General features: G+C 47.6%; 1 protein-coding gene across 1 annotated transcript in view; it reads left to right on the top strand.

Annotated features, from left to right (window-relative positions):
- The window catches only part of LOC148538954 (eukaryotic translation initiation factor 2-alpha kinase 1-like), a 222,279-nt gene that overhangs the window by 47,986 nt on the left and 146,565 nt on the right, over window positions 1-27,728 (top strand). The window contains exons 4-7 of the mRNA XM_088451962.1: window positions 25,297-25,452; window positions 26,784-26,920; window positions 27,222-27,259; window positions 27,361-27,460. Coding sequence (XP_088308088.1) covers window positions 25,297-25,452; window positions 26,784-26,920; window positions 27,222-27,259; window positions 27,361-27,460 — 431 coding nt within the window. The remainder of the gene's footprint in view (window positions 1-25,296; window positions 25,453-26,783; window positions 26,921-27,221; window positions 27,260-27,360; window positions 27,461-27,728) is intronic.

Here is a 27,728-nt window from a genome sequence, read left to right as displayed (position 1 = left end):
TTGTATATTTCAACTTCTGAAATTTTAAACAATATGTCATGACACTTTTTTTTTTTAATGTGAATTATGTAATTTAGTGTTTATTAAATTGTTTCCTTGATATAGCGCTGCTTTATTTTTATTTTACTGTTATATTGAAGAGAGTGACTATCTATTGTGCAGCAGCTGCTTGGAGAACCAACTTGTGTCAGCGCACGGTTTTTTAACTATAGTTATGCTCCAGACACTTAAAACCACCTTTTTACCTCTCCGGTGCCCGTCCAAGCTAGCGCTGAGGTCCGCTCGTGCTGTGCATCGCTCCTGGATAGCACAGAGGTCCGCTCACGCTGCACATCGCTCCCGGCTAGTGCTGAGGTCTGCTTGTGCTGCTCAGTGTCCTGTTACTGAGCTTGGAGATGGCTCTCCGCTGTCTCTTGCTCACAGCGTACCTCCCAAGCAAGATGGTATACAAACTGCACGCCAGAGTTCCCTTCAGAACAACAGTATGGGTGCAGCCATGTTGGACTCTGTCACCTTACTCTCCTCCACCACTCAGAGTGCTGCTCCCAGACCAGCTGATCGCAGCATCCAATCCCTGGGCATCCACCCCTATAAATTCCAGTCCCTGACAGGCACTCATTGCCAGTACAACGTTGCTTCTTGCTACAGTTACAGCGCAGTGCTGAGCTCTCAGGTACTCTGTATCTGAACTGTCCCAGTACGTTATATCCAGTTCCTGAATCTGTTAATCAAGTCTCCTATACCATCTTGCACAGCAGTCTGGTTTTAACACTGAGACTTGTTCTTACAGCCACCATCGGTTCCAGCCGATACCTCCCAACCGATCAAGTTAATCAAATCATCAACATCGGACTCTTATCAATTAAGATCTTCAATTCATCAACATCGGTCCCAACCAATTAAGTGAATCTATTCATCAACATGGGATTCAAATACATCAAGCTTTTTAATTCATCAACATCGGTCTCAAACCGATCCAGCTCTCAATTCAGCATCATCGTCCCCAATCCGATTCTGCCAATAACTTCAGTATTATATATCCAGTCCTATTCCAACCTGCTGTTGGAAGCAGCTAGAACTCGGGCTACGAGGTCTTCCGCCACTAACAACCGCCCATTGTTCCCTTAGAGTTGAATTGCTCACTGGTAATTAGGCGGCCACCTGGACTTACAGCTCGGAGTAGTAGCAGCTTACAGGAGTGTCGACTGGAATCCTGAGATGAAGGAAAGAGTCTAGTACAGAAAGAACAAATTATTCAATTGGAGAGATGCGGTTTGGGAGCCGATAGTGTGGCAAATGTGCCGATGGTGCGGCAATAGCCGGTGATTGTTTATAGTAATGCTGTAGCTTTGGAGGCCGATGGTGCGGCAATTGTGCTGATGGTGCGGCTTGAGTGCCGATGGTGCGGCAATAGCCGGTGATAGATTAATAGTAATGCTGTGGCTTTGGAAGCAGATGGTGCGATAAATGTGCGGATGTTGCGGCAAATGTGCCGATGGTGCTGCAATAGCCGGTGACAGACAATTGATAATAATGCTGTGGCTTTGGGAGCCGATGATGTGGCTTGTGTGCCAATGATGTGGCAATAGCCGTTGATAGTTGAAAGTAATGTTGTGGCTTTGGGAGCCGATGGTGTGGAAAATGTGCCGATGGAGGTCTTAGAAGAAGCTGGAGAGCCTGGGACAGCACGACAGCGGTTGGTGCGGCAAAAGTGCCGAAGGTGCGGCAAGATGGTAGAGGAGTAGGTAGTTGATGCTGCGGCTTGGAGAGCCGATGGCAACACAGTGGTATTGGTGCTACTTGGAAGCCGTAGAAGAAGCTGGAGAGCCGGGGACAGCACGGAAGCTACTTTGGGAAAGCCAAAATCTGCACCACGAGGAGAATGTTGAACATGCAGCAAAGCTGAGGGAACTCACAGATACGCTATAGTTGGCGAGGCGGCAAAAGTCCAGTGTGTACAAATAGGAGGAATCACCGATCACGCTGCACTGTGGATGACAAGTCACTTCCTGAGGCGAGCCGATCGCCTAGCAACAGGAGAAACTGGAGTAACCCCATCCTGACTGGGTAAACTGCTCGAGAGAAACAAGTCATGACCGCGACTTGTAACAACATTCTATTGCTGTCCTCGCCTTCGGTCCCATCATCTACTGCCATATCTCTTTCTCCTCACATCATTACATGAGGAAGTCCTGGCTCAAGCCACCCAAGTTCCTTCACTTATCTCTGATCTCCCCTTTAGCCTCCCACGCCTGTTCCTACCTAAATCCACCCTCAGGCGTGACACCCTGTTTTCACCCCAGCCATGCGGTTTTGTTATGACCCATAGCTTCTGTTTTTTGTTTTTTTTCCTTCTCACTTGGGGCCTCCAAGACGATCAAAAAGCAGATTCTTATATCTGTCACTTCTGTAGTCTGACCGACTCTGCATGAGGAGGCTGATTAAGAGTTAAGCAGATTTCTTGCTGGATCTACATGACATGTTGATGTCTGACGTAATGTTACTTAACCTGGTAACTATTAGGTCGTTGAAGGATTCTTTTAACCCACTTTCTTGGTTTCATACTCGGACAGGTGTAATGGAAATTTTTATTAGCTAAAATATGAGGGTTAGACTTCTGGAATTTACACCTAATGTTGTCTCCTTGTCACCTCTATTTCCTCATATCTTAAGTGGTTGCCTCTGGAGGTGGTGACCTGGCGTGCCAGCCATGTCCGGTCCTAGGTTTTTGTCTTGGGCAAGAATAGCTTTTCTAACCTTTTTTGTTGATGATCCTAGTTAGTGTATTCCAAATAGTCCAAAGCACACTTATATGTCCCATGGGCCTCTTTCTATTCTGACCTGTATGAATTGTCATCCTTTCCCTATCTATAGTGAGGAGTTGCATTGTTTTTCCCAGTCCTGCAGAAAATTATAAGATTTAACCAATATTACTAAACAGGCGCTTGTATGGGTTTAATTTTCCTGGCAGCTATATGAATGAGAATAGTCAATTCTCAAAAGGTATAACACAGAAAGCTTAAACAATATACAGCGCTTGATTGAGGGTAGATGACACAATGGGATGAAGTGAACTTTTATAAAAAATAGCATTTATTAATTGATAAAATGCATCAATTATAAAAAGTTTGCATATATATACACTATATATATATCGCCCCCCAAAAAATGCATATAATTAAAAACTTAGTACAGGCAACCAATGTCTTAATCTCATTAGTTTAATAACCCACCCAGCTCTGGATGCTTCATTTATATGTCTAATGAGAATTCTTACTACAATAGTGTTCCCGCTAGTCTGTTTTAGCGGGGCGCCGCGCCCTGCCCGATTTCTGAAGTGCAGAACGCGCCCTGCCCTCCAACGCGGCGGCCCCCTGAGACAGCCTACGGGTTCTGCCTCCACCTGTGGGTCACTTTGTCCCGCGGGTCATCAAAACGGCGGCGCAGCGGTCACAGCCGGTGAATGGATGCCGGGCGCATGCGCCCGGCATCCATTCACAGTGACCGCAGCACTTGGGGGCTGCCCGGCATGTCCGTTCGTGCCAGGCATGCCCCCAGGAGTAACGAACAGGGGACGCATCATACAGACACGCCCCCTTTTCTTTGGTCACGCCCCCTTTTTCAGGCGCGCAAAAGTGCCATAACTCTGGGTCCGGCGCCCTGCCTCCCGCCGAACCTAGAGTGAACACTACTACAATTGTTTAAAACACAATGATAATTAAAATAATAACTAAAATAAACAGATATAGCATTTAAATTTAGTATGTTTCATCAATATTTTAAAATTTTATACATGTTATACATTTATATATTATAACATGAAAAGAATCTCCTTTTAAATAAACTAATCACTTTCCCCCATTTTCACATAGATTGAGTGGATGACACCATTTGTGAAAAATTTATAACATTCACCCATAGTACCTTATACTATTTATAATCTATAAAGATACATTTCAGCCTGATGGCTGCAATCTATATGCATTTGTAAGACCACATATATATGCACATGTACATACATACACCCATATGTGCATTCATATACACGTACGTGTAGATGGGACAATCCCAGGATTAGATGGAAGGGAGAAGCCTTTATGGTATTCACTATAGTGTTTGGACACACTATGTGTTTGATTTTTATTAAGGATATTCCTGCGGTGTTCCATAAATCTGGTTTTTAATCTTGTGGGTGGTTCTACCTACATAGTGGAAATTACCCCGGCAGACGAGATATATTGAAAATTCAGAATTGCAATTAATAAAACTTTTATTGCTAATATGTTGTTCATCCCTCAGTACTGGAACCATTGTTGATCTTATAACGTGTCTGTCACAAATGGTGTCTGTGTGTTACCTGTCTCAGGTGATGAGTGGGATTCAACGGAGACCGGCATGACTGGAACCACAGATGACGTAGATAGCTCTATTGCAAGATTTATGTAGCAGTCAGAACTGCCTTTGATGATGAATGACAGGAACTTGGAGGAACCGGACTGGGACCGGCAGGAAGACTTGTTGAGTTGAACTGGTGAACTTGGAACTTGACTCTGGACTGGAATAACGTAGATTGAACTGATGAACTTGGAACTTGACTCTGGACTGGAATAACGTGGAGTGAACTGAAGAACTTGGAACTTGACTCTGGGCTGGAATAACGTGGATTGAACTGATGAACTTGGAACTTGACTCTGGACTGGAATAACGTGAATTGAACTGATGAACTTGGAACTTGACTCTGGACTGGAAAAAAGTGACAATGGCTGAAGAGAAATCAGGTAATACTGAGACAAGGGCTAAACAGGGTAATCCGGAAATGCTGTGACAAATGCTGGAACTCAGGTGCAGGCTGGATTGGGCAATTAGGAATAACAGTTCAGGAAGGAATGGGTAGGTTAGGGATTTTAGGTTCAGGGAGGGAGTTGGTAGGTAGAAGGAGCAGGAGTTGATCCACAGCAGGAAGCACGATGCAGGGTGCCAGGGACCAACCAGGAGTAGGGCTAGCAGAGCACAGGACTGAGGTCAGGAGCACAGGAACTCACTATTAGCTGATGCTAGCCGGACGTCTGGATTGACAGGTATTGCGCTAGCAGGTTTTCTGGATTGCACAAGTGGTTGCTGTAGCAGGTTTTCTGGATTGCACCAGGGGTTGCTGTAGCAGGTTTTCTGGATTGCACCAGGGGTTGCTGTTAGCAGGAGTCAGGGATACAGTAGTACACAGAACAGCACGAGCCATACACCACAGAAGTAACGAGATGTTCAAGCCCAGAATGCTATCAGGGGAGGATATATATACCCTGGGTCTGGCTGCAATTGATATGGACAGGTGGTCTGGCAGTAGCATTCTGAGTGGTGGAAGGCACAACATGCAGAGGGAGTAGTCATCTCAGCAGCACTGAGAATCAGAACCACACCTACGATTCCAATCAAGACTAGCAATGCTCACAGACAGGAGAGCCCACTAATCACTGTGGAAGGAATGCAGGGATAAGTGCTGCAGCCAGCATGATCAGAACAGGTCCTCCAGGCAAATTACACATACAGATTCATGGAGACAGCTGGCAGTGGTAAGTCAACAGGCAAAAGGTGAAAACTAGACAGGTTCATGACAGTGTTGGCACATAGTACATCTAGTGCCCCCACATTTACAGAAACCACACGTGGGTTTTTAATAGTGGTGTGCACCGGCCACTTTTCGTGTTTTGTGTTTTGGTTTTGGATCTGGATCTTTCTTCGTGTTTTGGATCTGGATTGGTTTTGCCAAAACCACCCTTCCGTGTTTTGGGTTCTGGGTTTTGTGTTTTGGATCTGTATTTTTTTTTAAAAAAGCATAAAAACAGCTAAAATCACAGAATTTGTAGGTTTTTCTGCTCCTATGCTATTATTAACCTCAATAACCTTAATTTCCACTCATTTCCAGTCTATTCTGAACACCTCACACCTCACAATAGTGTTTTTATGTCCAAAACGTTGCACCGAGGTAGCTGGATGACTATGCTAAGCGACACGAGTGGGCGGCACAAACACGTGACCCATCTAGGCGTGAAACTGCAGTGGCAGACAGGATGGCAGTTTGAAAAACTAGGCCCCAAACTGTACATAATGCAAAGAAAAAAAAGAGGTGCAAGATGGAATTGTCCTTGGGCCCTCCCACCCACCCTTATGTTGTATAAACAGGACATGCACACTTTAACAAACCAATCATTTCAGCGCCAGGGTCTGCCACACAACTGTGGCTGAAATGATTGGTTCGTTTGGGCCCCCACAAAACAAGCTGGCAATTAATGTGTCCCTGCACAAACTGGCTCTATGGAGGCAAGATGTCATCCTCATCCTCCTCATCCACCGATTCCTCACCCTCTTCAGTGTGTACATCCTCATCCTCACAAAGTATTAACTCGTCCCCACTTGAATCCACCACCACAGGTCCCTCTGTACCTTCTGGAGGCTGGTCTCCCTGGAAGAGCTGATAATTCATTTTGATGAACATCATCTTCTCCACATTCTGTGGAAGCAACCTCCTACGCCTTTCGCTGACAAGGTTCCCGGCTGCACTAAACACTCTTTCGGAGTACACACTGGAGGGGGGGCAACTCAGGTAAAATAGAGCCAGTTTGTACAGGGGCCTCCAAATTGCCTCTTTTTCCTGCCAGTACAGGTATGGACTGTCTGCCATGCCTACTTGGATGCTGTCACCGATGTAATCCTCCACCATTCTGTCAATGGTGACAGTATCATATGCAGTGACAGTAGACATGTCAGAAATTGTTGCCAGGTCCTTCAGTCCGGACCAGATGTCCAAACTTGGTCCTGCCTGCCCTGCATCACCGCCAGCGGGTTGCTTAGGATACCTAAGTTTTTTCCTGGCAGCCCCAGTTGCAGGAGAAAATGAAGAAGGAGCCGTTGACGTGTCACGTTCCGCTTCAGCTGACAGTGTGTTCACCAGCAGGTCTTTGCACCTCTGCAGGCTTGTGTCGGCCGGAAAGAGAGACACCACATAGGCTTTAAACCTAGGATCGAGCACGGTGGCCAAAACGTAGTGGTCTGATTTCAACAGATTGACCACCCTGGAATCCTGGCAAAGCGAATGAAGGGCTTCATCCACAAGTCCCACATGCCGAGCGGAATCGCTCCGTCTTAGCTCCTCCTTCACTTTCTCCAGCTGCTTCTGCAAAAGCCTGATGAGGGGAATGACCTGACTCAAGCTGGCAGTGTCTGAACTGACTTCACGTGTGGCAAGTTCGAAGGGCTGGAGAACCTTGCACAACACGGAAATCATTCTCCACTGCGCTTGAGTCAGGTGCATACCCCCTCCTTTGCCTATGTCATAGGTGGATGTATAGGCTTGTATGGCCTTTTGCTGCTCCTCCATCCTCTGAAGCATATAGAGGGTTGAGTTCCACCGCGTCACAACCTCTTGCTTCAGGTGATGGCGGGGCAGGTTCAAGAGTGTTTGCTGGCGCTCCAGTCTTCGGCACGCAGTCGCTGAATGGCGAAAGTGGCCAGAAATTTTTCGGGCCACCCAAAGCGTCTCCTGCACGCCCCTGTCGCTTTTCAGAAATTTCTGCACCACCAAGTTTATTGTGTGAGCAAAACATGGGACGTGCTGGAATTTGCCCAGATGTAATGCCCGCACAATATTGGTGGCGTTGTCAGATATCACAAATCCCCAGGAGAGCCTAAGTGGGGTAAGCCACTGGGCGATGATTTCCCTCAGTTTCTCTAAGAGGTTGTCGGCGGTGTGCCTCTTACTGAAACCGGTGATACACAGCGTAGCCTGCCTTGTAACGAGCTGGCATTTCTGAGATGCTGCTACTGGTGACGCTGCTGCTGTTGCTGCGTAAGGTGATACATCTACCCAGTGGGCTGTCACAGTCATATAGTCCTTAGTCTGCCCTGTTCCACTTGTCCACATGTCCGTGGTTAAGTGGACATTGTGTACAACGGCATTTTTCAGGACACTGAGGACACTTTTTCTGACGTTTCTGTACAGTCTCGGTATCGCCTGCCTAGTGAAGTGGAATCTAGACGGGATTTGGAACCGGGGACACACTACCTCCATCAATTGTCTAAATCCCACTGCACTAATGGCGGATACCGGACGCACGTCTAACACCAACATAGCAGTCAAGGCCTCAGTTATACGTTTTGCTTCAGGATGACTGCTGTCGTACTTCATCCTCCTCGCTAAGGACTGTTGGAGGGTCAATTGTTTAGTAAAAGTAGTGGTGTTCCTACTTCCTCTCTGGGATGATGAACGACTCCCAGCAGCAGCAACAGCAGCAGCGGCAGCAGTAGGCGTAGCAATGCAGGATCCTCCAGAGGAATCCCGGATAGGAGAGTCAGTCATGCCAGTGACATGGCCTGCAGGACTACTTCCGATCCTGACTAAGGAGGAAATTGACGAGGAGGGAGTTGACGGTGTGGTTTGCAGGCGCTTGGATACAACAGGACAACGGGATTTAGGTGTCCCTGGACTGCTTACGGTCTTAGCCAAAGTTTCTGAACTTGACAGTAACTTTTTATGAACGCGCTGCAGGTGCCGTATAAGGGAGGATGTTCCTAGGTGGTTGACGTCCCTACCCCTACTTATTTCACCTTTACATATGGTACATATGGCAAGACAGTTGTTGTCCGGATTTGGATAGAAATATTGCCAGACCAAAGAGGTGGAATGTTTGGTCTTCTGCCCAGGCATGACCGTGATGGGCTTTTTCATCCCACGGACAACAACTGTCTCCCCCGGAGCCTGATTTAAACAAACCACATCACCATCAGAATCCTCCTCGCCAACTTCCTCCTCAGTGCCAGCTACACCAGTATCCTCATCCTGTTGTACTTCAACAGTGACATCTTCAATTTGCATATCAGCAAGTGGACTGTGGGTGCTCCTTTCAGCACTTGCAGGGGGCGTGCAAATGGTGGAAAGAGCCACCTCTTCCCGTCCAGTGCTGGGAAGGTCAGGCATCGCAACCACCACCACACTTGGACTCTCCTTGGGGATTTGTGATATCTTCTTAGAAAGCACAGTTCTTCGCTGTGCTTTTGCCAGCTTAACTCTTTTAATTTTTTTAGTGGGAGGAGGGCTTCCATCGTCATGTGAAGCTGAACCACTAGTCATGAACATACTAGGGATCGACCTTAGCCGTTCCTTGCCACTCCGTGTCGTAAATGGCATATTGGCAAGTTTACGTTTCTCTTCAGCTGATTTAAATGTCTTTTTCAAGGTCATTTTCCTGAACTTTGCCATTTGGGATTGTATGTGCCCTCTACTATGACATTGGGCATCGGCCTTGGCAGACGACGTTGATGGCATGTTATCGTCTATGTCATGACTAGTGGCAGCAGCTTCAGCACTAGGAGGAAGTGGTTCTTGATCTTTCTCTATTTTATTTTTATCGGAGAAAGTTTGGTCCTCCATTTATGTTATATCGATTTGATATATACGTGCGGCTAAACACAGAAAATAATTTTTTTTTTGGTTTGGACTGGAGTGTACTTTGTGGGTTACAGCACCCTTTAACGGTCAAGCCAGCCGGCCCTTTACTTATGACACAGGCGCACGCTTGGCACTACTTTGTTGATGCACGTGCGGCTACTGCGCACACAATTCACAAACACAGAAAATAATTTTTTTTTGGTTTGGACTGGAGTGTACTTTCGGGGGTTACAGCACCCTTTAACGGTCAAGCCAGCCGGCCCTTTACTTATGACACAGGCGCACGCTTGGCACTACTTTGTTGATGCACGTGCGGCTACTGCGCACACAATTCACAAACACAGAAAATAATTTTTTTTTGGTTTGGACTGGAGTGTACTTTCGGGGGTTACAGCACCCTTTAACGGTCAAGCCAGCCGGCCCTTTACTTATGACACAGGCGCACGCTTGGCACTACTTTGTTGATGCACGTGCGGCTACTGCGCACACAATTCACAAACACAGAAAATAATTTTTTTTTGGTTTGGACTGGAGTGTACTTTCGGGGGTTACAGCACCCTTAACGGTCAAGCCAGCCGGCCCTTTACTTATGACACAGGCGCACGCTTGGCACTACTTTGTTGATGCACGTGCGGCTACTGCGCACACAATTCACAAACACAGAAAATAATTTTTTTTTGGTTTGGACTGGAGTGTACTTTCGGGGGTTACAGCACCCTTTAACGGTCAAGCCAGCCGGCCCTTTACTTATGACACAGGCGCACGCTTGGCACTACTTTGTTGATGCACGTGCGGCTACTGCGCACACAATTCACAAACACAGAAAATAATTTTTTTTTGGTTTGGACTGGAGTGTACTTTCGGGGGTTACAGCACCCTTTAACGGTCAAGCCAGCCGGCCCTTTACTTATGACACAGGCGCACGCTTGGCACTACTTTGTTGATGCAAGTGCGGCTACTGCGCACACAATTCACAAACACAGAAAATAATTTTTTTTTGGTTTGGACTGGAGTGTACTTTCGGGGGTTACAGCACCCTTTAACGGTCAAGCCAGCCGGGCCTTTACTTATGACACAGGCGCACGCTTGGCACTACTTTGTTGATGCACGTGCGGCTACTGCGCACACAATTCACAAACACAGAAAATAATTTTTTTTTGGTTTGGACTGGAGTGTACTTTCGGGGGTTACAGCACCCTTTAACGGTCAAGCCAGCCGGCCCTTTACTTATGACACAGGCGCACGCTTGGCACTACTTTGTTGATGCACGTGCGGCTACTGCGCACACAATTCACAAACACAGAAAATAATTTTTTTTTTGGTTTGGACTGGAGTGTACTTTGGGGGTTACAGCACCCTTTAACGGTCAAGCCAGCCGGCCCTTTACTTATGACACAGGCGCACGCTTGGCACTACTTTGTTGATGCACGTGCGGCTACTGCGCACACAATTCACAAACACAGAAAATATATTATTTTTTTAGCACTTGGGGGGAGCACCCCTGATGGACAGAGCACCCCCTGGACAACACTACAGCACTCCTTTAGGACTGGGACACTGCACAGGACTTTGGAGTGGACACAGCCCCTATGGAGAACTGACTGCACAACACAGTCCAGCCAGCCCCTATGGACTTTGAAGTAGTGGACACAGCCCCTATTAACAACAGCAGCACAGCACAACACAGCCAGCCCCTATGGACTTTGAAGTAGTGGACAACAGCAGCACTACACTACACTACACTACACAGCCCTAACTCCCACCCTCCCTCTTCACTGTCCACAGCCGAGTGAGAAAATGGCGCCGACGCGGGTACCTTATATAGGATCCAAAACCCGCGAGACTCGGAAGGCGGGATGATGACGTTTTGCCTCGATTTCAGATCCGAGTCAGGCGGGAAAAGTCGAGCCTGACTCGGATCGGACTCGGATCGGGGGGCTCGGGGGGGTTCGGATTTCAGAAATCCGAACCCGCTCACCCCTAGTTTTTAACTAGGATAGTTCTTGTTTAAAATTTTTTGAGGGAATCCACGGTTTTAGTTAGCTAGGTGCTAAAATATTTTTCAGGGACCTATTCTTTCTGAAAATAAATGTTGGTCTGATTGGAATATTTTCCCCTAAAACATTGTCTTGTTTCAGGATGTTATAATTTTTAAGTATTATTTGTTTGATCTTTGAATGTTGATTATTGAATGTTGTTACAAATGCTAGATGGTTTTCATATTTTGTATTTCTATAAGTTTTTTTCATTTTACTGTAGAAGGCTATCTCTGGAAATAGATCTAGTTTCTTCCAGGGCTTTCTGAACTAAAGTATAAGGATATCCTCTGAATAGAAAAGATCGTGCCATATCCACTGCCTGTCTTTCAAAAGTTTTACTATCCGTACAGTTGCTCCTTAGACGGAGCAGTTGGCCCTTTGGTATATTCTTTTTCCATGTAGAATGATGTTCAATGTTGAAGTGTAAATAGGCATTTGATCCAACCTCTTTGACATAATTTGATGTCCAGATGTGTCCACCTTTTGCTTCTACGGTTATATCCAGGAAGTTCATCTGAGTAGGGTGGTATGAGTGAATGAAGGATACATTATATGTGTTAGAATTAAGATTGGAAACAAAGGACAGTGCTGATTCTAAATCCCCATCCCAAATAAAGAATAAATCGTCAATGTATACATAGACATGGTGTTCCTCGAAGTGTCCCATGTATAGGTTTGCGTAGCTTAGCGCAAATCTGGTCCCCATGGCTGTTCCCATCACCTGTAAATAGTGTGTGTCCAAAAACAAAAAGTGATTGTGATGTAATATAAAGGAATTAGAATCCAATATGAAAGTGATGTGTCTCTCTGTTAAGCCACCATCCGACTTCAATCTAGTTTTGATGGTCATAAGGCCATTTTCATGTGGTATATTAGAATACAAATTTTGGACATCTAGAGTGAGAAAAGCGTATGATTCTTTCCACTTTATATCATGGATCAATTGCTAAAAGTGTGTTGTGTCTTTAATATGTGACAGATTGGATGAAAGGGACCCTATACCAGAAATAATTGGACGACCCGGGGGTGATGTGAAGAATTTGTGTATCTTGGGGAGGTGATAATAAATGGGAATAGTGGGGTGCTCCATGAATAGAAATTAAAATTTTTCCCTGGATATAACCCATGAAGGAGGTTCTTTAGATCAAGAAGGAAGAGTCGGGTGGGATCTGAGGTAATTTAGAATAATTATTTTTATTTTCCAGCTGTCTGTTTCTTGGGTTTTGGCTAGCAGGGAACCCGGAAGATCCCTAGACTACGGCTGGACACTACGGGGCAGCAGATAAGCGACACTCACCTCGGTGGTGTGCGCCGAATCGCAGTCTTTTTCCTCCAGGGCTGGGGACTCCCTGGGATTGACAGCGTGTGAATGAGCTTCCACAAAGCCACCTGGGACAGTGGGCTGGTGTTTTGCGGGAACGCTCCAGCGTCCTAGGGGTTAATCGCTGGCCAGGGGAGGCAGCCTTCCCTGTTTACAGCCGACTCCTCCCCGCTGCACAGTGCGCCTTTCCACTGCGGTCTGGCTCGGCTGTGACAGCTTCCTTCTTCCGGCTCTACCCCCCCTGAGTTCTTCAGCAGCCATTTCTCCTGGCTGCATGTCGCAGATCTCGGCGTGCGGTGTGGAGATCGGGTCCCCCTACATGCCTCTCCTCCTGGTGGTGGTCAGTGTATGTAGCACTTTTGTCCTACTAAACCAGCGTTTTTCAACCGCTGTGCTGCGGCACACTAGTGTGCCGTGGGCAGTTGTGAGGTGTGCCGCAGCGCCATCAGGAATGGTGGTCAGGGTCACCGCTCACATTGCAGATCTGTGAACTGGGTAGCGCTGCCGCTGAGCTCCTCTCGGAGACTCAGGCGCGCCCGGGTTGTGACCTGCATGGATGCGGTGGCGTGACATCACAGGTCACGCACGCCACATTTTCAGCCCGCCCGCCATACTTGATCCGCAAGCCAGCCCAGCCACTGACTCACCTGCCCACCATGCCCGCTCCGCAGGACAGACAGTCTGCTCTCCTGCCCGCCTGCATGCTTGCACACTCTCACGCTGCTGACCTCTCTGCACTAACAGGTATGTTGATTATATTTTCTGCGAGGTCAGACAATGTTTTCATTTATTTGTTCGAATGTGTTTTAGATTTATTCTGTGGGGCCTATCGATGTGATTGTTTTTTCCTGAGAGGAGCAATGTGTTTTTTTTTTTTTTTGTTTCTGTTGGAGCCAATGTATGCATTTTATTCCTGACGGGGCCAATGTTATTTTTTTCTGTGGGGGCCAATGTTATTTTTTCTTTGGGGGCCAAGGTATGTGCCTTTTATTCCTGTGGGTGCCAATGTTGTGTGTTTTATTCCTGTGGAGATCAATGTAGTGTGTTTCTTCATGGGTCACGCACACCGCATCGCCGGATGGTGTGCCTTGGCAATTTTGAAATCTTGCGTAGTGTGCCTCGCGTTGAAAAAGGTTGAAAATCACTGTACTAGAAGCTAAGTTTGTGTAGTTGACTAGTAAGTGCCACTAATTGCAGGTATTGTTATTATTCTGCATTGTCTGTGACTGTATGCTGTCTGTCTGAGTTTCTCTCTGTACTGTCAGATATTTTTTGCTATCCCTGTACTTATTCTTCTATTGTAAGCCATAGCACTGGTGTTTTGCGGGTGCAACTAAAGTCGCAGTCTGTGACCTTTCACCACAGGGTGTGCTACGCAGTCACATCTATAGAGTGGTATCCTCCTCACTATGTCTGGCAGTGAGAGCGACATGCCTAACAGTGTTCTCCCCAGGCTGTTTTTTGCGGGCGCATCGCCCGGCAGAAACAGCCTACTGCAGGCACTTTCTCCCGCCGACCCCTGCTATGGAACGCTAAAGAAGCCTCCGATCACTACAGAGGCAAGCGTTCCCAGTGATGTAGTGAGCGGGTGATGTCATGACGTCACCTGCGACGTGAGGAGCCTGCCCCGTGTGCCTGCTGGATCTAGTTAGATCCAGTCAGAGCGAGGGAGTGGGAGTGTGAGCGGCGAGCAAGTTAAAGTAAGTTCTGGGCTGGGACCGGGACCAGTCTGGGGGCACTGCCTAAGGGGCACTATTTAAGCCTGGGGGCACTGCATAAGGAACCAGCCTGGGGGCACTGCATAAGGGACACTATTTAAGCCTGGGGGCACTGCATAAGGAACACTATTTAAGCCTGGGGGAACTGCATAAGGGCCCAGCCTGGGGGCACTGCATAAGTGACACTATTTAAGCCTGGGGGGTACTGCATAAGAGGCCAGTCTGGGGGCACTATTTAAGCCTGGGGCACTACATAAGGGACCAGTCTGGGGGCACTAGATAGGGTCACTACTTCAGCCTGGGGGCACTGAATAAGGGCAAAGCAACACTACACGGGGCAATGCATAAAGGGGAAAACTACAGGGGGCATTGTATAAAGGGGAAAACTACAGGGGGTACTGTATAAAGGGTACAAATACAGGAAGGCACTGCTTATCGGGATAACTACAGGGGGCACTGCATAATGGGCACTTTTGACTGAAAGTCAGTGGGGGGAGCAGCCTGAGACCTGTCGGGCTGGAATGGTAAGGGAGATACCCCTTTTCCCAGCGCGCGCATAATTGCGAAGGCCCCCACCCGGCTACTTCTTGATGCCACCCGGCTGGAAAAATTTCTGGGGAGAACACTGCCTAATGTGGCTCCTACTAAGCTGTTCTGTAAAAAATGTACAGTGGTGTTAGGGGCAGGGGACATAGCCTCTGAGGAGTTATGTTTACGTTGTTTCACCCCTCCAGGTCCCTCTGCGGCTTCTGCCGCTCAGCAGGAGCTGCCATGGGCATTTGGCATGCCCTCCTGTCTTTCCGCAGTTTAGTTTTCAACAGCAGCACCTTTTGCCAGCACAGAACCTGCTTGTCGCAACTCTCGGATGGCAAATGGACGCAACCCATATTTGGGGATTGGCGTGACCTATTTCTGAGGCGTGGAGTCTAATGTGCCGGCTGTGTTCACCAGGGACCCTCGCAAGAGGGTATGGGCTTGGCTACGTCCAACACACAGGTTGCGTCCCTCAGAATAGGTTCCCCTGTACAGGTGCTGGGTAACTCTGGATGAAGCGGAGAAGACTTTCAGCGTAGTGAACAGGCCGGGTCAGAACCAAACGGACAACAAGGTACCAGGGAGCAGACGTGTGCAGGTCGCAGAGGATAGCCAAGGTCAGAACCAGATTACCAAACGCAGTACCAGGGATTAGACTGAAGCAGGTCACTCACCATCGACAGCAAGCCCCCTTTGGTGCGAGACCCATAACGACGGCTTGGCCGTCGTTATTCGGGTCTCGCGCATGCGCACGATGGAGCCGCCTCCATCGTGCGCATGCGCACTTGGCCAACATCGACCCGCTTGCGAGCGCTCAGCGCTCGCAAGCGGGTTATGAATTAGGCCCTGAGCTGGATAATAGACTGCAACTGAAGTTTGCTGAGTAAATTCACTGGAACAGCTTGTGATTCCTAAACTGGAATACAGCAGCACACAGATCAGGACACAGGAACTGTAGATAATGAGCCAGATAGCAGTGATGGTTTTCTGCGCAAAGGAGCCACAGGTTAGAACTGAACTCTAGGAAGCAACTCTTTGCTCTGACACCAGTGGGAAGTCTCACAGGGGATATGAATCTGCTGCCAGTCCCTGATAGGCTGCTGAGGTCAGCTGAGGCAGGAGCACTCCCACTGGTAGAATGCCAGCAGCTGACATAGTGCATGATGGTGATGTCAGTGCATGGTTCTCGAACAAGGTCAGGCAGAAATCCTGACCTGCAGCAAATGGCAAGGCAAGTCACACAATTTGAGCAGAGTGTGACATTACCCCCCTCCTAACGGGTGGCCTCCGGACACCCCTATGACTTGAGAAAAAAAAAAAAATAGAAAAAAGATCTCTGAAGATCAACAATACTCTTCATTGGAGAAGCAGAAACCATGGTAGCAATTAATGCTTTTGACTAATCTTCTTGCCCTTTCGGGAACGTCTTGATCCACTTGGAAGAGACGAAATCTCTGGTTCATGGAAAACTTCCTTTCTAAACATAGGACCTCCAGGGAAAGGTGCTTCGTCCGCTATAGGATCAGAATCCAAGTCTAGAGTCAAATTTTTTCCTTTGAAATAGCACCAGAAGTGGATGATGGATCCAAAGGACCAGGATACCCAGAGGAGCCTTCATGGAGAGGGACCAAGGAAGTGATGACCCCATGTCTCAATACCACAGGCTGTGGACCTTTTGCTGATCTTGAGGCTTTTGGAGTAAACTTTTGCAGTACCGCAGGCTGTGAACCTTGTGCTGATCTCGATGCTTTTAGAGCAAACCCTTGCAGTACGGCTTCAGTGAAAGCTGAGAGATCTTCTAAAAATGGGATCCTTGGTCTCTATGAGTGGATTAGCGCAAATCCAAAGCTTTGCCCCTAAAGGATAAAAGGAAATATTTGACCACATTGGCAGGAGTAAGTGAAGGCAGCAATCCCGAATCCATAGCGGTAAGATATTGATGTGCCAAAGCGTAAAACTGATCTAATTCTCCATCGAAATAAACAGATGGTCGATCATCCACTGAACTTCTTAGCAGAGAATCAGGTGAAGGGCTCACTGCAGTAGGTATTAAATTGGTCTGTGAGAACTCAGTCTTTTTTGGAACCAGGAGAAGGAGGGCTCTCACTTGGCTGAATAGATAGAACCAGATTGGGATTGGAGACACTTAAACTGGCAGGAATTGTAGAGGTCAAAACCGGATTAACACCGGACACACTGGAACTGGATGGAACAGGAAGTTTAGATGACCCTTTCCGAGTCTGGACCGTACTAGTAGTCCACATGGTGACGCTCTCAGGAAGTGGCAAACCGGAATCCATGTCTGTATCCATGGCTATGTGAATCCCTGCTGGGATCTTGGCACTGGAAATCTCCCCTGGGGCTGAGGCACTGGAGACCCCTCCTGGGGCTGATGCACTGGAGACCCCTCCTGGGGCTGAGGCACTGGAGACCCCTCCTGGGGCTGAGGTACTGGAGACCCCTCCTGGGGCTGAGGCACTGGAGACCCCTCCTGGGGCTGAGGCACTGGAGACCCCTCCTGGGGCTGAGGCACTGGAGACCCCTCCTGGGGCAGAGGCACTGGAGACCCCTCCTGGGGCAGAGGCACTGGAGACCCCTCCTGGGGCAGAGGCACTGGAGACCCCTCCTGGGGCAGAGGCACTGGAGACCCCTCCTGGGGCAGAGGCACTGGAGACCCCTCCTGTGGCAGAGGCACTGGAGACCCCTCCTGTGGCAGAGGCACTGGAGACCCCTCCTGGGGCAGGCAACTCAGGCACCTTCTCTGGGGTTGACAACTCAGACACCTTCTCTGGGGTTGCAAAGTCAGATGCCCTTCCTAGGGCTACAGAATCAGATGCCCTTTCTGGGGCTATGAAGTCAGATGCCCTGACTAGGGCTACAGAAATCAGGTACCCCCTCTGGGGCTACGAAGTCAGATACCCCCTCTGGGGCTACGAAGTCAGATACCCTTACTAGGGCTGCAGAATCAGATGCCCCCTCTAGGGCTACAAAGTCAGATGCCCCCTCTAGGGCTAGAGAATTGGATGCCCCCTCTGGGGCTGGAAAGTCTGATGTCCCCACTGGGGCTAGGAAGTCAGATCCCCTTCCGAGGCTGGCACATTGATCACTGCTTTTGAGGCTGAAACATCGGCTGCCCCTACTGGGGTTAGAACATCGGATACCCTTCCTGGGGTTGAACAGTCGAACACATCTCTTGAGAGTGAAACATCGGATCTATCTCTTGAGGCTGAAACAAAGGATTCCCTTGCTGGAACCGAACCATTGGATACCCCTGCTTGTACTGGAACATCGGATACCCTTGTTGGAGGAGAAACATCTGATACCCCTGCTGGGGCTTGAACATCGAATCCCTCTCTTGCAGCTGGAACATTGGATACCCCCATTGGGGTTGGAATATTGGACACCCTGCTTACAGGTAGAACATCGGATACCCTTGCTGAGTTCTGGACATCGGATATTCCTGCTGGAGTTTGAATATCGGATACTCCTCCTGAGACTGCAGGCACAGACTTCTCACTCACTTTGGGAGATTTTAACACTCTCTTTTGATTTCCAGAGCTGGAATTGGGTGCTCTTGTCACAGGACCCCAATCTTGAACTGAACTTCCTTTTTGGGCAACTTCCTCAGCACTCCTATTTGGAGTAGTGGAAACTGGAACTGAAGGTGACCATCTAGATAGTTCGTTGGCATTAACGCTGTGACACTAAGACTTGTCACCGTTCCTTGATTTACAGAAAGAACAGTCTTTTCTAAAATGATCAGGACCCCCACAGTAAAGACACAGTTGAAATTCCTTGCGCCGCTGACGTTCAGCTTCTGATAGCTTGGGCCGAGGGAAACTCTGATATTTCTCCCTTTTAGGAACAGAGGGGGAGGCCGCAGTCTTTAAGGCTCTCAAATGAACAAACTCCTTGGCTTTATTATGCTGATTGGGGTTTTGTCAGAATCAGAAGAAATTAATTCTGGTAGAATCAGCATAATGTTGGTTAAAAGCTTTTGCAGCTGCTCTAGCATTTGCTGAAATATTCCAAGTTGTGCAGGATTCAATTTACTTGATGACTGGGAGGTCTGTGAGCAATTGTGATAAGTTGTCCCTTTAACTGAATTATGTAGTTGCAAGTTACCAGCAAAATCTTCAGCAGTGAGTGGAGGTATGCAGGGGTTAACTGTGTCTGAAAAAAAACTGTGTCTGTGCCTTAAATCTGTTTATTCCCTTTCAGGGGCTGCGTGCAAACCAGCTATGGCCATTTGCTAGGTGGCTATGGAATGTTGGGCTAACAACCTGGAAACATCCTTAGCCTCAAATGCTACTAGAGAGCAGCTGAATCTTGTGGGAAACCTCCAAGATTCTGCTACCTATATAAATGAGGCAGCATTGGATATGGGCTTACTAAATGCCAGATTTCTTTGGCGGCCATTGCGGCTCACCACTCTCTGTGGCTCCGTTCTTGGAGGGCTGATGCAGAATCCAAGAAGGGGTTGGAATTTTTGCCTTTTTGACGGTAAAGTCTTGTTTGGCCCTGATTTTGGACAAGATTGTGAATACCTTAGCAGCAGCTAAGTCGGCTTGTCTGCCTTCGGGTCCATCCTCTTCGGGGGTTCGGACTCTTCGGGGGCTCGGACTCTGTCCTTTTGGACCTATCGGGCCCCAGGTAAGGCTAGAACACAGGGGGTCATTCAGACCCGGTCGTTAGCGCCAATGCGCTCGGACCGGGTCGATAGCCCCCCACAGAGCATGCGCACGACGGCGCCGTCGTGCGCATGGGTGAGACCCGCTACGACCAACAGCGCCGGTCGTAGCGGGTCTCAATCCAAAGGGGGCGAGCTGTCGATGTTGATTGACAGCTCACCCCATTTGGAAGGCGGGCCGGGGGGGTGGCAGCCCAAACGGAGGCGTTCCTATGGGAACGCCTGCCGTTTGGGGGAGGCCCCACTGACATCACTAGTGATGTCAGTGGAGAGCTTCCGGCTCAGACAGAGCCAGAAGCTCTTCGGGGCTTACGACAAGTGAGACCCTACCCTAGGGTCTCATCGTAAGCCCCGTTGATCTCTGACCATCGCGACCATCACCTGAGCGGTCATTAGAGCTGTGGGTGTAAACCCACAGCCTAACGACCGCAACAGAGGCGGGCGGTCAGGATGCAAGTGGCCGCCCAGTTTCTGAGCGACCGCTTGCATCCTCCGTCCGCCTCTGAATGAGGTCCACAGTCGTTTCCCATGCCATCCACCACCATGAAAAATCAGCCTTGGAGTACCAGACGTCCGGCTGCCAATCCTGATGACAAGCACTCCGCTTGACGGGACGGGCCTCCTCCTGGTGGACCCCAGGGTTGGAGGCCATCTTCTTCAGTTCGCCCAGTACTGGTATCAGACTGCCACGGATTCTTGGGTGAGGAAAGTGGCCTCTCTATGGTACGCCCTCTCCTTCCGCAGAAGGCCTCACCATCCATTATTTTGCACAGGACTGCCGAAAAACAAGGCGGTACAATCCATGCTGCAGGCAGGAGTCATTGTACCGGTCCCGATGTCCCAAAGGGGAACGGGGTATTATTCCAGCCTTTTTCTAGTCAAGAAACCAAGCAGTTCTTACCGTCCTATTCTCAATCTCAGGTCCCTGAACAAATTCCTCAGGGTACCCAGGTTCAGGATGGAAACCCTACGCTCAGTTATACTGGTCATGGAACCTGGGGATTTTATGGTGTCTCTGGATATCCAGGATGCGTACCTGCATATTCCGATTACTTCAACTCACCAATGCTTTCTCAGATTTCCTGTGTCACAACAACATTTCCAGTTTCAGGTTCTATCGTTTGGCCTTGCAACTGCACCTCGGGTGTTTACAAAGGTCATGGCGGTAATGGCAGCCCATCTGCGGGTGCAGGGGATCCGCCTGTTATCATACCTGGACAACCTCTTACTGTTAGCAGGGTCCCCAGAGGTCCTTCACCACCACCTGCAGCTAACGATATTTGTGCTCCAGGTACACGGGTGGTTGGTCAATTGGCAGAAGTCCTCATTGATTCCATCTCAAAGGATGCTACATCTGGGAGCTCTGTTGGATTCACAACAGCAAAGGATTTTTCTGACAGCAGAAAAGATCTCCACTTTGCAGACGCGGGTACGCAGATGCCTCCACAGTTGCCGAGTGTCAGTCTACTCAGCGATGCAGTTACTGGAATCTATGGTGTCGATGTTCGACATGGTGGAGTATGCCCAGTTTCATTCCAGGCCTCTCCAAATGGGACGGATTACCCCATTATATACCGACTCAAATGATGGTGCTCTCTCCGGAGGTGCGCCTGTTTCTAGCTTGGTGGCAACAGACCTCACCTGGATCTCGGACTGGGTCCTTCTGACGACGGATGCCAGTCTTCGGGGTTGGGGCGCAGTGACTGGTCCATACTCCTTTCGGGGAATGTGGACCGCAGAGGAATCTGCGCTACCAATAAACATATTGGAACTGCGGGCAATTTTCAGGGCCCTGCAACAAGCAAGGTAGAGGTGTCACGCATTCTGACATGGGCCATCGACCAGCCATATCGGCGGTGTTCATTCCAGCAGTGCTGAATTGGAAAGCAGACTTCCTCAGCCGTCACGACATGCATCCCGGGGATGGTCTCTTCACCGGAATTTGATGAATAGCCCTGACACTTATTTTTTACAAAAGTATGTGAAATATTCCCCTAGGTGAGCACAAAATCACGTGATTTGTTGTTTACGTCACATGATCGGCCAAACGGATGAGCATCCATCGATAAGAATAAGATATAAATGAAATTGCACTATTTTTTTATATATTTATACATAAAGGGCCTGATTCAGAGGCACTCGCTATTTGCGAGCGCACGCTCTGAATCAGGGCGGGGAGGAATTTTCTTTCCTGTCCGCTTGCAAAGCTATGGGTGCCCACCCACAGATAGTGCGAGCGGGCAGGAGATGGTAGCGATTATCGCGACCATCGGGCTTGTGAGGAGACCCTGTGGTAGGGTCTCAAGTCTCGCAAGCCCAAGTGGGCTTCCTGCTCTAATAGAGCAGGAAGTCCACTACTGACATCACTCGTGATGTCGGTAGGGCCGCCCACAAACGACAAGGAACGCCTCCGTTTGGTCAGCCACCCCGCCTACAAAACAGGGCGAGCTGTCGATCAACATCGACAGCCGCCCCGTTTTGTTGAGAGCCCCGGAGCGAGTGATTTCTCATTCGCTACGGAGCTTGCGCACTGGCCCACCATCAACCCGCTTGCGAGCGCTATGCGCTCGTGAACGGGTCTGAATCAGGCACAAAGTCTGCCTCCATAATATATGTTTGATGTTATTTATTATATGTCTTTTTATTGAAAATATTGAATATATACATAGATGAAGTGATATGATTCAGGTGAACTAATTGGCAGCCATATTGCTTAGAGTATAAATTTCCAGTCCTGATAAAGCTAGGAGTTACCCAGCGAAACATGTCAGGTGTTGGCACCCCAATTCTCTGGATCACTCTGTACTGTGCAGCGAACTTCATTTGTGACCTGAACCAGACTTTCTATTTTTTACTGTACTCAAGTGGACGGAGAAAAAGAATGTAAGCCTTCGATGATTTGCTTACCACTCCAAGGGACCCAAATATCAGAGCATGAGTGCTAGCTCCGCCAATTAGAGGACCCCAAACATCGTGAGTTGGTACCTCATATTAAAAGGACCATACCACTAAAATTGACATTAGTTTGTTAAGAAAGCCAAATAGGAACAGGACGCTATGGACCTCATTCAGAGGCGGTCGTTAGATGCAAGTGGTCGCTCTGAATGAGGGCGGCCGCTCGCATCTTGTAGTGCCGCCTCTTGGTCGATTGCTAAGCTGTGGGTTACCACCCACAGCTCTAGCGACCGACCAGGGTGATGGTCGCGATGGTCAAGACCATCGCGACTATCGGGGCTTGCGACGAGACCCTAAGGTTGTGTCTGGGCACTCGCAAGCCCCAGGGAGCTTCCTGCTCTGATCGAGCAGGAAGCTCCCCACTGACATCACTGATGATGTCAGTGCGGCCACCCACAAAATGGTAGGCGTTCCTTAAGAAACGCCTCCGTTTTGGAAACCACCCCCCAGCCCGCCTACAAAACGGAGCGAGCTGTCGATCAACATCGACAGCCGCCCCTTTTGTAGCGAGCTCTGGAGCGAGACAGTTTCTCTCTTGCTCCGGGGCTTGCTCACGCGCAGTGTGGCCGCTGCACGTTCGCAGGGCTACCCATCGACCCGGTTGCGAGCACATCGGTGCTTGTGACCGGATCTGAATGACCCCCTATATGCTTTGCACTTATCCTAATGGACTAATGATTATCCAGAAAAAGGTGATTACATTATGCATTTTTAATTATATGCATTCTTTTTTGTTGTTGTTGTTGCAATATGTAAGGTACTTTTAGAATTGATGCATTTTAGCAATTAATAAATGTTGCTATTTTTATAAAATTTCACTTCATCCCATTAATTATGTCATCTACCCTCAATCGAGCGCTGTATATTAAAAAAAAATGGGTATATTTCCAGGCGCCAATAATGATATCACAAGCAGCACTCCTATCCTCAAATGAAGTTATACCCTAAAATAACTCAAGCAATATAGACATAAACAAAGAATGTACTTGTGACTAGAGTGCGCTGATATCAGCTTCAAAGAAGGAAGAAAAAGAAGATGCACATATAATAAAAGACCAATACTTTCCTCCTATATGCAATCTGGATGGTTCCCATTTCTCTGGGTTCTGCTTTTTCCCTTATGTGTCCAATGTCATAAAAAACACAATAAATGGCAAAGGAACCATAGTGTAATCAAATCTTAACAGAGTAGTTTATTTACACATAAAGAAAATGAAGATGAAATAAAAAAATTCATATAAATAGCGTTCTTATGGATAAAATAAGGTATAATCCATACACATCATATGGAGTGTTATGGTCTACAAGATGTGTAATTACCAGACATCCCCTTGCATAAAAGCTTGTAGAAAACCACAATGTGGAAGCCTCCGGATGCTCCACCTAGATTCCTTTGTGCCAGGGGATAGTGCCAGGAACGTCCACACCAGGAACCTTCAGTCTGCACCACGGGTGCTGTATATTGTTTATGCTTTCTGTGTTCTTCCCAGTCCTGTTCCATGATCATTTTCTCGCTTTTTCTTGTATATAGATGTGTCGCCCAGACCTAGACAGAGTAGGGTCTACTGATCACAAGTTGATACAGTTATGTCCCTGGACTTGAGAACCTCCTGTTCCTTCTTCCATGTATGGTAATGGTTCGATTCCAACTCTCTCTTTATTGCCTCTAACGGCCTCTGCTATTGACTGGGTGTAAACATGGGTCTTCCGGGTGGCAGCCTTAGGGCAAGGAAGATTGGTTGTGTTCTGCAGTATGGTTTTGTCTTGTGTGGTGACTTCCAGAACAACCAATTGTTTTCCCGGGTCCCATGTGTATCTGGTTGGACTGATTTCCATGTCTGAATGATTCTAAAGATGTTCCCTGTTGTTTCATCTTTTTTATGTTACTTGTTTTCTCAAAAGACTCTAGTGGTCCTAGGTTTTCTGGAGAGAGTGGTTGCAAGTCTGGCCGTCAAGTATGCCAGGTTCCTACTTATTATTCTTATGGAGAGGCAGGTTGTTGGCTTATGACAAGATTTTTGTTCTCCTGTTGCCGCTACTTTTTGGTCCTATGGCTTTAGTCCTTCTAATTAAGGAATCGTGGTGTGCGGCCCTCCCTTTTGTTCCTCTGGGGTTTTTCTAGGCCAGTGGTTCTTAAACTTGTTCTTCAGGACTCCACGCAGATCATGGTTTCCAGGTCACCTAGTAGGTGCAAAGGTGTAGCCATTCGATTTAGGTAAGAATACACACTTACCGAATAGACACTGTACATATCGTTCTGATGTCGCAGCTGAGCAGGCATTTCAATTTGCCTGCCCAGCTGTGACGCCAATGACTGCATGTGTACGGGTGGTCGGCGGACTGCCCGTACACAGATATATCTGCAGATATCTCGGCCATTTGCTGTGCTGCACAACCAACGCGTTCTGTATGTCTGTGAACGACTTCATTCACAGATATATTGGGGGTACACACCCGCCGACGCGCTCACGATATATTGGCTGTTCGATTGAACGGCCGGTATATCGCCAAGTGTGTATCCAGCTTTAGGCACCCATGGTTGAATTTTTTGCTATGAGACAGTTTTTTAATATGTTCACATTATTACTTTTCCCCTGCAGAATCTGATTCCCCATCTGATCTTCAAGTGATAAGTGGCATACGGCGGTTTCCAAATGTGACCACAGTCCCCATGCAGCTCCTGCTTGTGTCTCTGGTAGAACATCTCTGTTATGTTCATGAAGAAAACCCTCACCGCTCCAAGCATCTGTTTAGATGTAAGTGTCTATAATATGATTATACATTGCCAATGGTTATTATATAATTACTTATCCATGTACATGGTAGTAATGTGTAGTGTGCTACTGTTCATAGCATTGCAGCACTGAGCAATATTGCAACACATAGACAACTTCATTGTCTCATTACCCAACCTGGAAAACCCCACAGTGGCCACCTAGAAAAACAAAATAACAATAAGAATGTAGCTGTTGTCTGCTATAGTAAAAATATTGTTCCATTTTGAAAAGGCCCATTTTATAGTCCCACATTACACTCCGCTCTCCCTTCAGGTTTAAAATCAGCTGAGTGGTATTCCTTCTCCTCACCTGCAAATTTCCCATTCACCTGAAATACTTAACTAAAGTGTAATCATTATCTAAAATGTCCTTAGTAATTGGTCAGTGATCATATTTTTTATTTACTGTACATATCGCTACATATATAAGTATCTTAGTATAACATAATGCTATGTACGTTTCAAGAATTGGTCTTTGAAATGGCACGAGAGGGAGCTCTTCTTATGTCAGGGAAACTGAGCTCTGCTTCTTGTGTCAGGGTTACTGATCTCTGCTTCTTGTGTCAGGGTTACTGAGCTCTGCTTCTTGTGTCAGGGTTACTGATCTCTGCTTCTTGTGTTGGGGTTACTGAGCTCTGCTTCTTGTGTCAGGGTTACTGATCTCTGCTTCTTGTGTTGGGGTTACTGAGCTCTGCTTCTTGTGTCAGGGTTACTGAGCTCTGCTTCTTGTGTCAGGGTTACTGAGCTCTGCTTCTTGTGTCAGGGTTACTGAGCTCTGCTTCTTGTGTTGGGGTTACTGAGCTCTGCTTCTTGTGTCAGGGTTACTGATCTCTGCTTCTTGTGTTGGGGTTACTGAGCTATGCTTTTTGTGTCAGGGTTACTGATCTCTGCTTCTTGAGTCTGAGTTACCAAACTTTGCGTCTTGTGTTGGGTTTACTGAGCTCTGCTTCTTGTGTTAGGGTTACCGATCTCTGCCTCTTGTGTCGAGGTTACCGAGCTCTGTGTCTTGTGTTTTGGTTACCGAGCTATGCTTCTTGTGTCGGTTTTGCCGAGCTCTGCGTCTTGTGTCTGGGTTACCGAGCTCTGCTTCTTGTGTTGGGGTTCCTGGGCTCTGCATCTTGCGTTAGGGTTACCGAGCTCTGCTTCTTGTGTCAGGGTTACTGAGCTCTTCTTCATGTGTTGGGTTATTGATCTCTGCCTCTTGTGTTGGGGTTACCGAGCTCTGCTGCTCAGCGCTCCAATGGCCTATGATGAAAAAACTCTTCTGAAAGCTCTGCCATTGATCCATCCATGTGCATTGTCTCTTCCCAGTGCTCTGCCAGACTTTTACTAAAATGGGCCTCCTGTCTTCATTTGCCTTCAATGTTGAGTTCAGCTCAGTGAGACACCAGCACAGAACGGTTATCATAGAACTTATGAAAGTTGCCCGGCAGCACATGTACAAAAAGGTATGTGACCACCTAGTTCTATACCGTTGAGAAAAGGGGACATTTATCCTCCATGCGCTATGATCCCTTATTGTTACTGAATATGAGCATCTGATTCCTTTTGTATGATGGGTGCTAGTAATATACAGTATGTAATAACTGGACTCCCTTTGGCATAGTTTAAACCTTTGTGTTTACTTTAATATACTGTAGGATAACTGGTAAGCCAAATATATTCTTAACGAGAATTGTCCAGGATTTTTTTTTTGTGTGGAATTTCATTTAGGGGTGTTTAACGCCTGTGTTTTGGACATTTCTGCAGGAAATAACCAGTGGTGATTTAAACTTACATTTGAACAGGTAAGTGCTGTTGGTAGGAAATATCTGTCTGTAAATTATATTATGAAAATGCAGCATTGCAGAATTCTTCAACGCCCTTAAAGCAGATCTCTATCCCTTAGGGCAAAGGATATGCTTGCTGAGGCCCAGACTTCCCGATACCTAAATGAATTTGAAGAAATTGCCCAGCTTGGAAAAGGAGGATATGGGAAAGTCTACAAGGTAAAGTTCACTGTTGTATAATAGCACAGCAGCATTTGGCTTTATAGACCTGGTAAGATGGAGAAAAATAATCAGTTAAATTGGTGACTGTTATGGAATTATTCTTTCTTAACTTGGTCTTTCCTCTTAACTTGCATAGAACGCACACAGGTCATTTTTAATGTTAGCCAGCCTTGCTGTTCTGACAGAGGGCCTGATTCAGACCCGCTCGCGAGCGCTATGCGCTCGCAAGCGGGTCGATGTTGGCCCAGTGTGCATGTGCACGACG

The sequence above is a fragment of the Taudactylus pleione genome, unplaced genomic scaffold, assembly GCF_031769625.1.
Source record: "Taudactylus pleione unplaced genomic scaffold, aTauple2 ptg000032l, whole genome shotgun sequence".
Taxonomy (NCBI): domain Eukaryota; kingdom Metazoa; phylum Chordata; class Amphibia; order Anura; family Myobatrachidae; genus Taudactylus; species Taudactylus pleione.
Note: the sequence above shows the minus strand (reverse complement) of the source record. Positions and strands in the feature narration are given on the sequence as shown.